This window comes from Medicago truncatula, chromosome 4 (assembly GCF_003473485.1).
Source record: "Medicago truncatula cultivar Jemalong A17 chromosome 4, MtrunA17r5.0-ANR, whole genome shotgun sequence".
Lineage (NCBI taxonomy): Eukaryota > Viridiplantae > Streptophyta > Magnoliopsida > Fabales > Fabaceae > Medicago > Medicago truncatula.
The window spans coordinates 42,196,871-42,212,058 of record NC_053045.1 but is presented as its reverse complement, the minus strand read 5'-3'; the positions used below and the strand labels follow the sequence as shown (position 1 = coordinate 42,212,058).

General features: G+C 32.1%; 2 protein-coding genes across 4 annotated transcripts; one reads left to right on the top strand and one right to left on the bottom strand.

Annotated features, from left to right (window-relative positions):
• Nucleotides 1–1,405: 1,405 nt before the first annotated feature.
• On the top strand, nucleotides 1,406–4,257 carry LOC11445246 (selenoprotein F). The gene is made up of 4 exons (XM_003608019.4): nucleotides 1,406–1,618; nucleotides 1,736–1,794; nucleotides 2,960–3,141; nucleotides 3,807–4,257. The coding sequence occupies exons 1-4, from the start codon at nucleotides 1,459–1,461 to the stop codon at nucleotides 3,886–3,888; spliced, it is 483 nt and encodes a 160-aa protein (XP_003608067.1). The 5' UTR covers nucleotides 1,406–1,458; the 3' UTR covers nucleotides 3,889–4,257.
• Nucleotides 4,258–5,429: 1,172 nt separating this feature from the next.
• On the bottom strand, nucleotides 5,430–10,257 carry LOC11444608 (transcription factor bHLH153). Of its 3 annotated transcripts, none has more exons than XM_003608017.4 (6): nucleotides 9,936–10,257; nucleotides 7,987–8,112; nucleotides 7,147–7,212; nucleotides 6,733–6,792; nucleotides 6,444–6,491; nucleotides 5,430–5,914 (listed from the first exon to the last, which is right to left on the bottom strand). In XM_003608017.4, the coding sequence occupies exons 1-6, from the start codon at nucleotides 9,975–9,977 to the stop codon at nucleotides 5,765–5,767; spliced, it is 492 nt and encodes a 163-aa protein (XP_003608065.1). In that variant the 5' UTR covers nucleotides 9,978–10,257; the 3' UTR covers nucleotides 5,430–5,764. The 3 variants fall into 3 exon arrangements, with proteins under 3 accessions (XP_003608065.1, XP_003608064.1, XP_003608066.1); XM_003608016.4 differs by having other exon boundaries at nucleotides 6,727–6,792; nucleotides 9,936–10,255; XM_003608018.4 differs by lacking the exon at nucleotides 9,936–10,257 and adding an exon at nucleotides 8,851–9,425 and having other exon boundaries at nucleotides 6,727–6,792.
• Nucleotides 10,258–15,188: the final 4,931 nt, after the last annotated feature.

Below are 15,188 nucleotides of genomic sequence, written 5' to 3'. Positions count from 1 at the left end.
GCATAATTTGGTGGGACTTGTGTTAATTTTAACCAATTAAAAGAGCGTTTTGAAAAGTGTATGTTAAAATATGTGTTGTTAGCATTGTTCAAATTTTTGAGGTATTAAATTTTAAATTGTATTATGTAAAAGTGAGTGTAGAATACGAGAATAGAGACATAGCATACATAAACCTTGTGTCTCAATTACATCAGAGAGGTTTTATTATTCATTAACGAAGAACATAAGAGAATATGATATTTACAAAATAAACAATAGAGTGAAGACTCATAGACTCATATTAGTCCCTCACAATTTTCTCGCATGTCAATTCAGTCCATGAGAAAAATAAATCCAAAATTGTCCCTTACTTTTTTACACGAGGACAAATTAGTCACTCTAATACAATAAGTTTGTGATTAATTTGTCCTCAATATAAAAATGTTATGGACTATTTCAAGGATTTAATTGACCTACGGAAAAACTGTGAAGGACTAATTTGGGTCTTCACTCAAAACTATATTATTTAAATATCAACGGTGAGTTTTAGTCATTTTTTAAAATAGTAATACCATAAAATTCCTCTTTATGAATTATTATTTTACTGATTGTTGACGTATTTTCATATTAACTACTCTAAAAATTGTGTCATGGTTCATATTTTTTTCATCGTAAAAGCCACTTCAAATAACGTTTACCAGTTCAAAAAGTGTGTACCATATATAAAGTTGGGTAACCCACATGTATTCAACAGTGGGTGTTAAAAAGGGATTTCACTTGGATGCCATTTGCTTTTGATTTATTTTAGATAAGAAATAATAATTAAAATAAATTATTTAGATAAAATATAATGATTGGTTAAGAGAGAATTATGATGAAATACAACAAAGGCAGGTGACACTCAAGTTAAATCCATTAGAAATAATGTGTTAAAATGAAAGCAGTACTCCTTTTACCATCATATAAAAAGTCATTTTTCCAATAAGCATGAAAATATTGGAAGAAAATGCAACTCACTATGTTAAAACTTGAAAGGTATTGCTCGTAGAAGGTAAATATAAGTTTTTTTTTTTATCCTTAATGTCTTACATGCCTAGGACATGTAACCATCCCCTCCCCATGAATAAGTGTCTGTTTGGAGTGGCGTTTGATGAAACAAAATCACATCTACATACTATTCGATGTAAATCTGTCGTAATTTTAAGAAGCTGAGAATTGAAGTTTCTGCATTAAAGTAGTTTTTTTGCCGTGATTTGTGGTCGCCCATCCAAACAGACACTAAGAAAAAGAAAAAGTTGAAAGGGGTATTTTGGTATGATAGTAAATTGTAGGGGTACAATCTTAATAGAAGGGGTATGGTTAAATTGGAAAGAATCTTGGTCAAACCTAATGTCCATAACACAAATACGGCCCATATAACATAGACGAGCGAGCATGGAATGAGAATGAACGAACATTCACTACGCTGACCTGAGAGAAATGAAGAAAGTCGTTGCGGTGGTTGTGGTGGTGGTGTTGGCTCTGTTTCTCGGTGCTTCATCGGAGCAACTGAGTTCAAGAGAATGCGAGAATCTCGGTTTCACCGGACTCGCTTTGTGTTCTGATTGCAATACTTTATCCGAATATGTCAAAGACAAAGGTTCAGAATCAGATCTCTCTCTCTCCCTCTCACGCATTCAATTTTGATTCCAAATCAATTTTAGTTTTTGGATTGGATGTTGGTTAGGTTTATACTAAGCTAGAAATTTGGTTGCAGAATTGGTATCAGATTGTTTGAAGTGTTGCACGGAAGACTCCAATGATGCCACTACCAAGGTATGATCCATTTTCGCTAACTCTAATTTCAATTCGATAGGAAATGTTGCTGATGCTTAGGCCATTACCGTTGCATTAAGTTTAAGTGATGATGTAAAATGCAAGCACCTTCAATGGGGGCAACCATTATAGATGACTTAAATGGACTCCACTGTGTACATTACTTTGAAGCATCCCATTAATTGCAACCCGTTAGAACTCATATGATGGTTTCCAAAGTTACCCGGACAAATTGCTTCGGCAAGCAATTGTCCTTGCAAGTTGCAATATTTTTCAATGGTGATGGTTATAGAAACTCGTTAATGACATGCTTTTGGAACTTATGAGTTCTGGTTCTTGAAGACTCTGTTCACAAGTTTGGAGGGAGGGGAGGGGGGTAAAATGATGGAGGGGAGGGAAATGTAAGAAAGGATAGTCCCCGCCAGAAGCTCTTCATTCCCCTCCTCTCCAAACTCATAAACAGGGCCAAAGGCGGTGTTTCGTTCATTTTTATTTTCATGTTCATTTGATTTTATTAATTAGTTATAATTAATTACAATAATGATGGGGAATATAAGGTTGGTTTAGTGGTTGTGGCGGGGGAGTTAAGAATTGGAATGATAAGGAGGTCAAAGCTAACTGTTAAAATTAAGAATCCTTAGATATTCCTATAATTGTACAACTTAATTGTTATTACTCCTAGAGTATACAACTTCCTAGAGTATAGACACACTATTTTACACTAACAATTACCAACAATAATAGCATTGGCTGTTTAAAAAAATATAAGAATAACTTCGCATGATTTTCAATCTATTTCTGGTCTTTAAGAATTTTCAAAGGAAGGAAGTGATGAAGACCGCACAATCATGTTTTTACTCATTTCATATTGGAGATAGGAAATCATGCGAAAATAAGGTAGCGTTTTTTGAAGTATAAAAATAAAACATATCAAATGAGTTTTTTTAAGACAAAGAAACAATGAAAATCTCCCCTAACCAACTTTACCTCAATGTTTGATTAGCTTGCCCAATATCAAAGTTTTGAAGCAACGAAATATCAGGATCTAGCATGAGGGTGTCTGTACAATTGCTGCATCTATTTTTTGTCTTCACCATTCCACCATATATTACCTCTATCCCCAGTTTTTGGACGATAGTTATAATCTATAATTCTTTTATTGTAGATTACATACTCTGGAGCATTATTGGAAGTTTGCATGCGGAAACTTGTTTTCTATCCTGAAGTTGTTGGCTTTATTGAAGATGAAAAAGACCAGTTTCCATCAGTTAAAGTTCAATATGTTTTTAATTCTCCACCAAAGTTAATTATGCTGGATAATGCGGGTCAACATAAGGAAACAATCAGGTGAGAGTTCTTGATTATCTACAAATAAATACCCTGCTTGCATCCTGTTCTTGTGGCTTATAGTTAGTTTGGTTTTAAATTGATCTTAAGGCGTCTATTGGAATGCTATGGCCTTTTAAGTGTGCTATCTATTTGTTATAAGCTGATGTGAATGATAGAATAAAAATAACACAATTCTGCTAATACTGGTATAGAATTTTTATGAATGTTGTGATTATTGCATTTGTCCCAATTAGTTACAAGGTGTGTAGGAGATGGTAAAGCAGCACTCATTATGAAATCAATCAATAACACTGTGCTTATGGATTTTTGTAGTGTACTTGTGATGAAAATGAATTTACATTGAAATAAGAAATCTTGTAAAACAGCTACCGGAATTATTTAGCAAAAAGTAAACCATTTAGAGTTTTTCTTTTTGGTTGCATGGACTCTAGTGCACCAGAAATAAATATGAACTTGAATATCCACAACAACTCGGAAATCATTCTTCAATTGATTTAAAATCGATTATCTATATTAGCTTCGTTCTCTTTACAGAAAAGTAGTTATGACTTGTGATTTTTTTTTTTTTTTGTGTGCTCTTGTAGTCAATATTCTTTTTATATATTAAATGAGTTTTAACTTGTTTTTGATTGATGCTTTTTTCTTTTGTATGCCTGTTGCAGAATTGATAATTGGAAACGTGAGCATATACTGCAGTATCTCAGAGAGAAGGTTGAGAAGGTGAAACCTTCGGCAGCTGTTTGAGAAGTTTATATTCGATCTCCCCATGCTTTGCCCTCTTGTTCTTGTGAAGCTCAAAAAAAGTGAAAGGAGTATATACTGTAACTTAGACAAACCAATTATACTCGCCGTGATCACTGCTCACTAGTTACAGAATAACGTAAAGTAATGATAGTTTGATCAATTTCAGATTATTCTGATTTTTTGTGATGAATGATTCCATAAGGAAGTTTACTTTTCCCAGTTATTATGGCAACTGTAGAAAATTGTATCGACTGAATCCATATGTTGTTTCTTGTGTCAAGCTTGCTTCAATATTTATCAGGAATAGTGTGTATCTGATGTAATTTTTATATAATCTTCAAGGAAAGTTACAAACCAATGTTTTTAGCATTTATACAACTCATATTGGATACATATAACCAATGATAACCAAAGTTACAAACCAATGATTACCCCAATCTTTGAGTGGATGGATATGCATACCGCTAGCTTTCTTACAACATATAACTCATACTGGATACAACAAGACCGGGTAGTTTCTCGGCGTTGAGGTAGAGATGTGAGAGGGTGATGGAAGTTGCATGGGGAAGAGGAACGAAGTCGCCATCAAGGATGGGAAGAGTAACGAAGTCACGAGAAAGTATTTGTAATGAAAAAATTATAAAAGTGAGAAAGGGTAAACTGAAAATGTTGAATACGGGTACTAGGTGTGGTTTTTTTTTTCTTTCCTGGACCTTGCATATATTATGCATTGTCCTTACCAACTGAGCTAAACTCACAAGGACAGGTGTGGGGTTACACCTATATAAAGCTATGATACTATCGTTCTCAAATCAGATATCAACTGACACTGAAAGCATTCCTTACCTCCCAATCAATCAATGTTATAAAGGCATTGTTTCTCTCCTCATAAGCTCTGTTCTAACAAGCTGCTCATTGTTGTGGTGATTAACCGAAAGTTTTGACATGAGTCGTGATAATCGACCACCAGGTTAACTTACAATTTATTTTGTACTCATTTTACGTATCGTATACAAGCCATCCATATGTTAGGGATATCAAATTCATGAAAATAATGTTCATATTGATTTTTTTTTTAGGGAAAAAATAATTAAAGTGTTTAATTTGTACTCATAATGTTCATATTGATGTTTAATATATTTTTCCACCTTAAGTAGATACTCCCTCCGTCCCAAATTGTATGACGTTTTGAGCATTTCACACATATTAAGAAATGTAATTAATATTGTGTGGGAAATAGATATTATGAATTGTTTTACAAAATTATCCTTAATAAATGATATGGAAAAGATAAATGAAATAATTGAAAAAAGAAAGAGTAATAAATAGTTAAGGATATTATAGAAAAAATAACATTAATGTTTCATTGGTATTGTAAAGCGACATATAATTTGAGACAATTTTTTTTTCTAAAGTGACATTCAGTACATTCAGTTTGAGACGGATGGAGTATTTAGATTTGTCATGTGCAGTGCAGTGCAGACATGAGAATCCATCACATCGATAAATTTAGGGGTCAAAAACTACGTCTACACATGAGATGAAAAAGTCATGGAAACTTAATTTCATTAAGCTAATCAGTACATGGAATCATTCATTATATAACTAGAATTTTTAAATATACACTTGGAAATCAGCTCGTAGAATCGAATCCATATGGTGTACTTGAAAGCATACCCACATCACCAGTTTAAAATTATTAAGGCAGGGGGCAGCTTTTTAATTAATAGAAGAGCTCTTAAAGCTTATGACTATTTTACCTACTATGATTCCATCTATAGATGGACCATGAAATAGGTTATGATAAATTTTAATTCTAATAGACCGGTTTAGTGACTTAGCAACCTTAAGGCGGCTAAGCTGACAGAATTAATCACTAAAATTGCGAGACATCTTTCTCATGTTTAGGTGAAGTGGTCTTGATTGGTGCCCAAATATCTGCACCATTTCCCTCAGCAACTCCATTAGTAAACGAGACAGGAACAATACATAACCCTCTACTCCTCAGGCTGCATGACTCTGTATCCTGATAATGTATTAACAATTCTATTACAATCCAGTTCAACACTAGGAATATCACTAGTTAATTCAACTGCAATGATTTACTATAAGTTTATTCAATTCACAGCAGACATTACAAGGCACTCACAATGTAAAAAATATTTAGCAGAAGTTCAATCATATTTCATTAGTGTCATGTCAAAATATTATTTACTGCTAATCTAAAAAAAATACATTATTCTGTAATCATATATTGAGTGTATGTATAATGTTTTTGCTTTGAGAATGGTAAAAGTTATTGGTAAAAATGCCATACAACATATTATATGAAAATTGAGGGGGCAAATTAATCTGTCTAACTGCTGTAGCCCTTTTATGGTATATGAATCAATAGTAAGAATAGTTTTTAAGACTAGGTTGACAAATCCCGGTCCAATGGTTCTTCGAATAATTAATATTTCATAAATGTTGTGTTGAAAGAGGCAAAAAAGAAATAAATTAAACACAGATCCTATTACAGTTTTGTGGTGGTAGTATATTCATGTTATGCTCACCTGTAACTGGGTTGCTGGTGCAGTTTCGAGGTAAGGAGCACTAAGCAGCTGTTAACACAAAAAGAGAAAAGTTTTGCATCAGATCAAAGTCAAATTGTGTCAAAATAATTTGGAATGTGCACGTCCTTTTATTATTGAAGTATGTTTATCAAGAAATTTACATCAGGACTGCATATTATCAGGACTTAATTTAGGTCCAAGAATGTACATGCTTGTGATATATTAAACTCATTACTGTGATATTCATAAGGATAAATCAGCAGTGTAGCATGAATGGACAAACCTTAACTTGTTTATGAAGGAACCCTATGTAGTCCATCGCCTCCTTTAGAACAGAAGATGTATCTGTCTGCAGTTAGAAAATAACAGTCTTTAGGCTCGCAGAAAGATGGAACAAATCATTTCATATTTCATATTGTAAACAGTAGCAGTTACGCTATTATGTAACTTAAATTATCAATTTTTAATTATTATTATTATTATTATTATTATTTTGCAATTCAAGTTAAATAAGCATGCCATTCTACATGTGTTATAAATAAAATCATCTGTGGAGCTTTAAATAGGAGGCTGAGATAATTTGCAGTATCTTATTGTTGATGGATTGTGACTCGTCAACAATACAGTGTGCCAGGAATGACGGATTGTGACTCGTCAAAATCACGATCAAATAATAGTGTGCCAGGAATCAATTGTTGTATACCTTTCCATATGGTGAAACAAGCTGTTGAAGAGCAACAATTCGTTCACCAATCTTTTCCTTCCTATCCTATTGACAGCAGAAACATTGAAAATGTCATACAAAAGTGGGAAAAAAATACAAAACAAAAGTTTTATTTTAATGAAGATAATCATTGATATCACAACTTTGAGCATCGAGGAGAGTTCTGTGCAACAGGTTGGTTGAATAAAGCATGGGCATTACAGCATGATGTTATAATGATTCTTCTTGACTCCTTTTAGAGTAAAAGTATTTATTATTCAGTCCCTAAAAGTTTGGATTCAAATCAATTTGGTCCCTAAAGGATAAGTTGCATTGGTTTTGTCCTTCAAAGATGTACTGTGGCACCAAATTAATCCTCAAAAGAAATTGACGTCAATTTAGTCCCTTAGTTATACAAAATGATGTCAAATCAGTCCTTCAATCAAGGAAAGCTTATATCAATTTAGCCCCTCAGTACCACAGTTCCAAATTTTCCACGTGGACGTTTACACTTATTTTATCTATTAATTTTGGGTACTACAGGTGAACCGGCTTCATATTCAGTTAAGTATTGATCTCAAACTGAACTTAAGTTTCTAATTATTTCAATACAAAAAATTGAAAATAATCATAAGCCTGCTGTATTCAAGATTTGAAATCATAACTACTGCCAATATGATTTGGAGAAGTTTCCATAGAGAAGAGGCACCATTGCATATTTCACAATAAAAAAATTATAAAGCTTGGATACAGTAAATACTTTTGAGTGCATCCATAATGAAAAGAGAAAAAAGGAAATAGTTCTATTAGTAAACAATAATTAATAAAGGAGAAAGAAACCTTAGTGCTGATCGACAAATCAGGCTTTTGCTTTTTAGATGCAATAGAATTATAATTGCTTTGATCAACAGAGCAGGGGCTCCTTTTATGTCCCATCATCTTTCTAACATCTATCCCTTCTTCACTCTGATGGCAAGCACAAAGAAAAACCATGTATAAGAATAAAACAGGATATAGAAAATATTATAGTAGCATGAATGATGCAAAAAATCAAACGGTTACAGCCAAACGATCAAACGGTAAGGATATATGTTGTTCATAGTAGTCCCACAGTTGCACACACATAATCGTTATACACATGTAATATACACAAGAATCACAGTAATTACCAAGTAACCACTAGAGCAAAGTCTTGATGACAATCCATTGATTTAATTGAACAAACTAACTATTATTAGATATTTCAAGTTTGAAATTTGTTCAATATAATTTTGGAGACATCAGCTGCTACAAATTGAGGAAGCATTAAAAGCATGTAGGGTCACTATGGGTTGGTTCAGTTGTTACAATTACAGTCTTTGAATTTCTTCTTGGCTAGTACTTAGTACTTCAGCTTGAAATTCATCATTTCATCCTTCTTAAGGAGATCTCTTGAAGACCGAGGACTAATTATGAGTGGCCTATGTGGGGTTATTTATCCAGTAACCTGACAAATCCTTTGAATGGATCTGTCTGCTTTTAATAAGAATAAAAAAAAAAACCATCTATAACAACCCCCACCTCCCCCCAAATAAAAGCATTCGAAAATGTATGGAAGTTAAATATCATCTCTAAAAATATTATATAAGCTGAATCAAATGATTAACCATTGATCAAGGTAATGAGAACTATTTTCCCACTATATCCTCTTCCATAATCCCCTACCTGAGATCGAATCCTTGACCACAAGATTAAGGGAGAGATCAAAGCCTATGGATTGCCTGCAGTCACTTTTGACCACAGTTGCAATCCTGATCCTTGGTAAACTTTGAAGGCAAGGATCAATTTGAAATTGAAATATACATGATATGAGCTGTCCGATTCAACATAAACGATGCATATTAGTCTGATTGCGGACAATCCAAGTCCGTATTAGCTCTAGGGTCTTCAGTCCTAACATAAGTACAGCAGCATGCATCACACAATACTAGCACGGCGTGCAAAAATTAATAGTAATAGCTAGTAACATTGATTGGTATGTTATGAATATATTATAACAAAATCAAAAGTGGTCCCAAAAGCTGAGGCTAAAGAAAAAGAACCAGCCATGCATTTCATTTTCAAATCACATAAGCTCCTTCTTCAAACGGGCCAAGAGTCATCACTGTCTCTACACTAACAATGATCCACACACTCAACGGTTTATAATTAATTGAAGAATTTTTTAACAATCCAAAAATTTGCAAGTACGAGAATCCTCTCTAGATTGTGATATTATCCACCATATCAAAACTACTATTTAATTATCAATTTTTTTATTCTATGATGTAGCCAAGAACCTCAAAAAATGTTAGGTGGTCCCACCAATGATTTTTTTAGTCTTAGACAAAGACATGCACAAATTCACAAATGAATTCACACATATACACCATGCATGAATGAATCCAACTTGCTTACAAAATCATCCCAACCACTTCAGTTGAATAATAAAGGATATCTTAATTGACAAATTGCATAAAGACATAAGAATAATTAATTAGTTTATGGAAAAAGACAATGACTTATGAAAAGAGAATCAAAGGCCTTAATTTTGGGTTTGATTTTTGAAAATCATAAAACTATAAACCTAATAACCATTAATTTTATTGCATGTGTACTTAGAAGAACAACAATAATTTTGATCATAAATTTTTTCTTTTTAACAATTTTCCATCACAACTGAGCAAAGTAACAAACCCTGCTATAAAAATTAGAAAGGAAAAAAAGTAGAAGTTAAAAGTGAAATAAAAGGAAAAGTGTGAAGAACTTACAGAAAACATAGAATCAGCATTGCAGAAGGAGCTAGCTATCATCTATAACTCTGAAGCAAAAACCAGAAAAAGGGTTGAAACCAAAACCTTTTGTACTGTTAAGCAAGTGATGAATACAATTTTTTGGGTGTTAATGTTCTAAGAATTAAAGTTTGTAACTTTAAGTAGTAACTGTGTTCACAGTTTCATTCCTATGATTTTTGCATGAAAAATAAAAAAATTGATCAAAGTTAAGACTGTAAATAGTGGAAGCTCATCAATGGAGGAAGAGGAGAGAGAGAAACAGAGTTGTGAAGAAGGAGAAGAAGAAGAAGGTTAATGTGAAAATGCGATTTTATAAAGCTAAAATGAATGAATATAATATAATATAATAATAATTCGTTACGTAAGATTTTTTTTAATTGTATATGTCATAAATATACTTGTGACAGCTAATATCCAACCATGATCGAATTTCTATTTTCAGTATTTTTTTCTCTCTTAATCTTTTTATGATTATCTTGTTTTTTTTTTTTGGTAAGGTGTGAGTGATTATGATTATCTAATCTAATATAAACCATGCTCAAAATAAGAAGAACTTTGATAGACTTGGTGATTTCTGCACTTTTTTGTAAAAGTATTTTTTGATGTTTCTTTTTAGGAAAATGCTAAGTTTTCGGAAAGAAATCATCCTGAGATTGTTTCGAACTCATATGATTGGTTAATTATCAATACGTTGTCGTGTTTTCTGCTGGTAAAAAATGAAAGTCTTTTGTCTTTAACGCATATTAACTCACTTCAAAATTTAATTTGTTGCGCCGAAGAGTGTTGCAACCTAATGACATCCATTGCACTGGCGAATATGGCAGTATCGAGACGGTGGATCATATTTTTCTTGAATGCGACGTCTTCGGACGCATTTGGAATTTAGTTTGGCAATGACTCGGTATTACTTTTGTTTCCTCAAGCGGTATTGGTGACCATTTTACTCAGTTTATTCATTTGGCCGGTCAGGGGCGGTTCTAAGGCCCGGCGACCCCGGGCTCCGGGCCAAATTTTTTGCAATTTCTTGTGTAGATCCCTATGAATTTCTTATATAAACCCCTATAAATTGGGCAATTTCTTTACATTTTTTATTATTTGCTTGCAATTTCTTATGTACGCCCTATAAATGTGTTGTAAAATTTTTTTTGCCCGGGCTTTACAATATTCCTGGCTCCGCCACTGTGGCCGGTATGTCGTGATCTTCACATTCTTTCTTCAAGGTAATTTGGCTAGCTTGTGTGTGGGCAATTTGGAAAGAACAGAATGACCATGTCTTCACAAACGTGGCTTCCGATCCAAATGCACTTCTTGCTAAATTCGTTCCTTTTGTTGAGAGCTCGCAATGCTTTGTTTGTTTTTAGCTACCATAATTGGTGGCGTCGCCCGCTCCAATGTACGGGTGTTTCGATGTAATTTATCTTCGTTTTGATTGTCGGTACTTTGTTTGGCACCCGCATCATTGTAATTTTTAAGGGGTTCACTTGCGCGGGAGTGAATCACCTTTGATTTTTTGTTAATATATATCATTTTGGTTTGTTAAAAAAAAAAACACTTTATTACATGTGGCAGTGTTGTTATTTTGAATGTAATTTACTTTTAATTTTTTTCCTCCTCCTTTGGAAAGATACGAGGGAAATTATTACTCTTTCTATCTGATAATAACTATTACATTTATAAAAGAAACAAATTGTTTAAAAAATGGTGTTATTTTCATTGTAATTTTAGTTGCTTTATTTTTTGGAAGAAATGCATAACGTTTAATGTGTTAATTTATAAGTGATCACATTTATTTGTCTTCGGATAATTCATGACTTAATTGATTTTTTATAATTGTGTTCTCTAATTAATATTATATATGTATCACTTTAAAGTTATACTACTATTTTTCATTTTACATTTACGACGATAATGATTAATAATAATAATAATATAGTCAAAATAATAATGTAATAAAAACAACGGTCTTATTTTTATCTTATCATATTTTTTATTCATATGAAATTATCAAATGCGATTATTTATCTTTTTATATTAATCTTCCAATTTTTTGAAAATAGAGTTTTGGTAATTTAGAGTTCGACCGTAAGATAAATATAGTCTCAAGAAAAATTGTTTCATTCAAGAATCGAACTAGTTCACTTGAGTCCAATTTGGTTATTATTCCTCTAATTAATAATAATAATAATAATAATAATAATAATAGATTTGAATTGAGGCTCGTGATGAAAAAAAGGGTTATCATTGGGATGACAATTAGACAAAAGCTCATTGGCACGATAGATACCTGCATTTATGGATTTGTGATTAGGCTCAGATGGTTATTCTTAAATTCGAATGGGTTTGAGTATGAGTGCGGACACGAACACTCTAATGCTAACTCCACCCCTAACCCGCGCATATATAATATTATTATTATTTTAATATATAATTTAAATTTATATACTATTAAAGTTGATTAATTGTAAACATTTTTATTTATTATTCAAACTTAAACCTAAACAATCGTCGTTGTTGATTCTTTCTCGTAAGCTACTAATCGACATCCTATATTCTTTCGTGCATTCATTTTTTGATGTTGTCTTATTTTTATCGTTAGTCATTTTTTGATTGTTGAATCATGTTTAAATTATTTTACATAAAATTTATCAATTATTTTTATTTTTAAATTATTAACCCTATAAATTAATATATTTGTCATAAAAAAAATAATAATAATTACAGGCTAAGATGAACATCAGCAATAGTAGTGGTGAATTATCATCCAAGTAGAAACCAAAGGTGTATTTAGCGGGAAAGCAGTTAGCAGTAATATGTCAGAGCAGTTTTTCAGCATCATAGACATAGGGTACCTTCTTTCAGAAACTTGGTCCCACATTCTCTCTAGTCCTCCTTAAAAACCTAACCCGTGACCCTACAATGACACCCACGCGCGTTTACAGCAACGTGCCGTACAAACGCGTGCATGAAGCACGTGTTATTCCGCGAGTGATCCTTAGATTCGAGTGGTCTTGAAAGTCGCGAGATGTTCCAGGACAGTGGGACCCACAAAACGCCTGTTCTTCGACCGTGCTCCCCGAAAGTCCACATCTTAACGATTTTCGTCATCCTTTGTGGACCCACGCGCTTTTGTTTTGTCTTTTTTTCTTCTTTCAGCTTATGACTTTCTCTGTTTCTTGTCTATTTTCTTTTCCTTCTTTTTTTTACTAAAAAGAATTTTGAAGTTTTGTTGCCTAAAACAAATTTTTCCTTATCCCCTCCTGCTTTATTTATTATTTATACGACTTAAATATATTTTTCGTTCCTGCAAATATAGATCATTTAAATTTTCGTCCCTGAAATTACTAATTTTTTCCCATGCAAATATTAATCATTTGACTTTTAGTCCTAATTAGGTTTTTTTTGCCGAGATGGGCTGTCATTAGCGGCGTGGTGCCATGTGGCAAGTGATGATTGGGCGAGGTGATTTGCTTAAATAGGTTTTTCATCCCTGCAAATTTAGGTCATTTGAATTTTCGTCCCTGAAGTTACTAATCAGATGTAATTATGACCAAAAGTCAAATGATTAATATTTGCAGGGGCATATTGAAAGGATTAGTAACTTCAGAGACGAAAATTCAAATAGCCTATATTTACAAGGACGAAAGACCTATTTATATTTATGGAAACGGGAATATAGTATGATTTTTATTATTTTTTTGGATATTGAGAGTGTATTATCAGCTAACTGTGTTCACTTCAACCTGTATAGTTATTAGTTATTCAAATCAAAAGGATGAGGAAGTAGACAAATTTTGGAGAAAAAGGAAACTGTTTGCACGGCAGCGATTTCTATTTGTTTCAAGTTTATCAAATTTATTCATAGGAATAACATTCCTTGGAATATAAAGATGAGAATTTTATTCCAAGGAATTTAAGAAAAATATGTTTGGTTAGCTTTATAATATTCCTAGGAACAAAAAAAATAGGGATTATAATAGGTAAACTATTTATGAATTTATTCTCATCTCCATGGGAACTTTATTCCCACCCTTTTCCTTGGGAAATTGTTTCTATTCCCAAGAACATTTTATACCAAGGAATAAATTTTAGTAAACTTGTAACAAACATAGGCATATACATTTGGCTTAAATGCTATTTTGGTCCCTTAACTATTTAATTGGTATCGTTTTGGTCCCTTAACTAAAAAAAAGATTGTTTGAGGATTTTAAGTGTTTTTTAGTCTCGTTTTGGTCCCTTCTGTTAGGTTTCCGTTAGTTTTAATAAAAAAATATATATATTTTTTTTTATAATAATAATTTTTTTAAATATATATATATATTTTTTTTGTAAAAAATTCTGAGAACCAATGACAAGGTGACACGTGTTAACTCTGGGACACGTGTCACTTTGTCATTGGTTCTGGTTTTTTTTTTTTTTTAAATAATTCTTTTTTTGTTAAAAAATAAAAATAAAAAAAATCAGAGCCAATGACAAGGTGACACGTGTCCAGGAGTTAACTTTTTTTTAAAACCCTAACGGAAACCTAACAGAAGGGACCAAAACGAGACTAAAAAAAAACTTAAAATCCTCGAACAATCTTTTTTTTAGTTAAGGGACCAAAGCGATACCAATTAAATAGTTAAGGGACCAAAAGAGCATTTAAACCTATACATTTCTATCATTTTATTCCCGGGAATCAACAATTATAACTTGAAACAAACACTCCTTTGTGTTATTTTAGAAATAACATTTAATCATATTAATAATCTAACCCCTCTCGGTTAGCCAAGTGGTATTGCCTTTAAATTTGGGAGTATGTTCTTCTTAAAATTTTATGTTCGATTATATCAATTTAGGTGAGATAATTTAACTTCTTAAAAAAAAAAAACATTTAATCATATTAATCATTGAATTGGTAACAAGTAATCACAATAATCTTTTAAAATAGTCTTTGATTATGTATTATATTAGTGAATATAATCTCTAATGCTAAAATAATTTTACAATGCTCACATGGATTGATATGATAGCAAATACTTTTTTGAGCAAGATATGATAGCAAATATGTACTTATAAAAATTGATATTAAAATATGTAAATATATTGAGAGACTAATATGATAGTGTTAACAAAACATTTTAACGTCATAAACTATTTTGACAAAAAAAATACACAATCAAAGACAATTTTGATACATTAAACAACTATTGTGTTGTTATTTATACATTTAGATATCAAAATAAGTAAATG

What these genes read in the sequence shown, in the direction of transcription:
- LOC11444608 (XM_003608016.4), bottom strand. Translation starts at nt 9,977, where the DNA reads ATGATAGCTAGCTCCTTCTGCAATGCTGATTCTATGTTTTCT. An exon ending in ATGCTGATTCTATGTTTTCT is followed by an intron (nt 8,113 to 9,935) that starts GTAAGTTCTTCA and finishes GCTTGCCATCAG; the next exon opens with AGTGAAGAAGGGATAGATGT. An exon ending in CACCAGCAACCCAGTTACAG is followed by an intron (nt 5,915 to 6,443) that starts GTGAGCATAACA and finishes ATACATTATCAG; the next exon opens with GATACAGAGTCATGCAGCCT.
- LOC11445246 (XM_003608019.4), top strand. Translation starts at nt 1,459, where the DNA reads ATGAAGAAAGTCGTTGCGGTGGTTGTGGTGGTGGTGTTGGCTCTGTTT. An exon ending in CCAATGATGCCACTACCAAG is followed by an intron (nt 1,795 to 2,959) that starts GTATGATCCATT and finishes CTTTTATTGTAG; the next exon opens with ATTACATACTCTGGAGCATT. An exon ending in CAACATAAGGAAACAATCAG is followed by an intron (nt 3,142 to 3,806) that starts GTGAGAGTTCTT and finishes TGCCTGTTGCAG; the next exon opens with AATTGATAATTGGAAACGTG.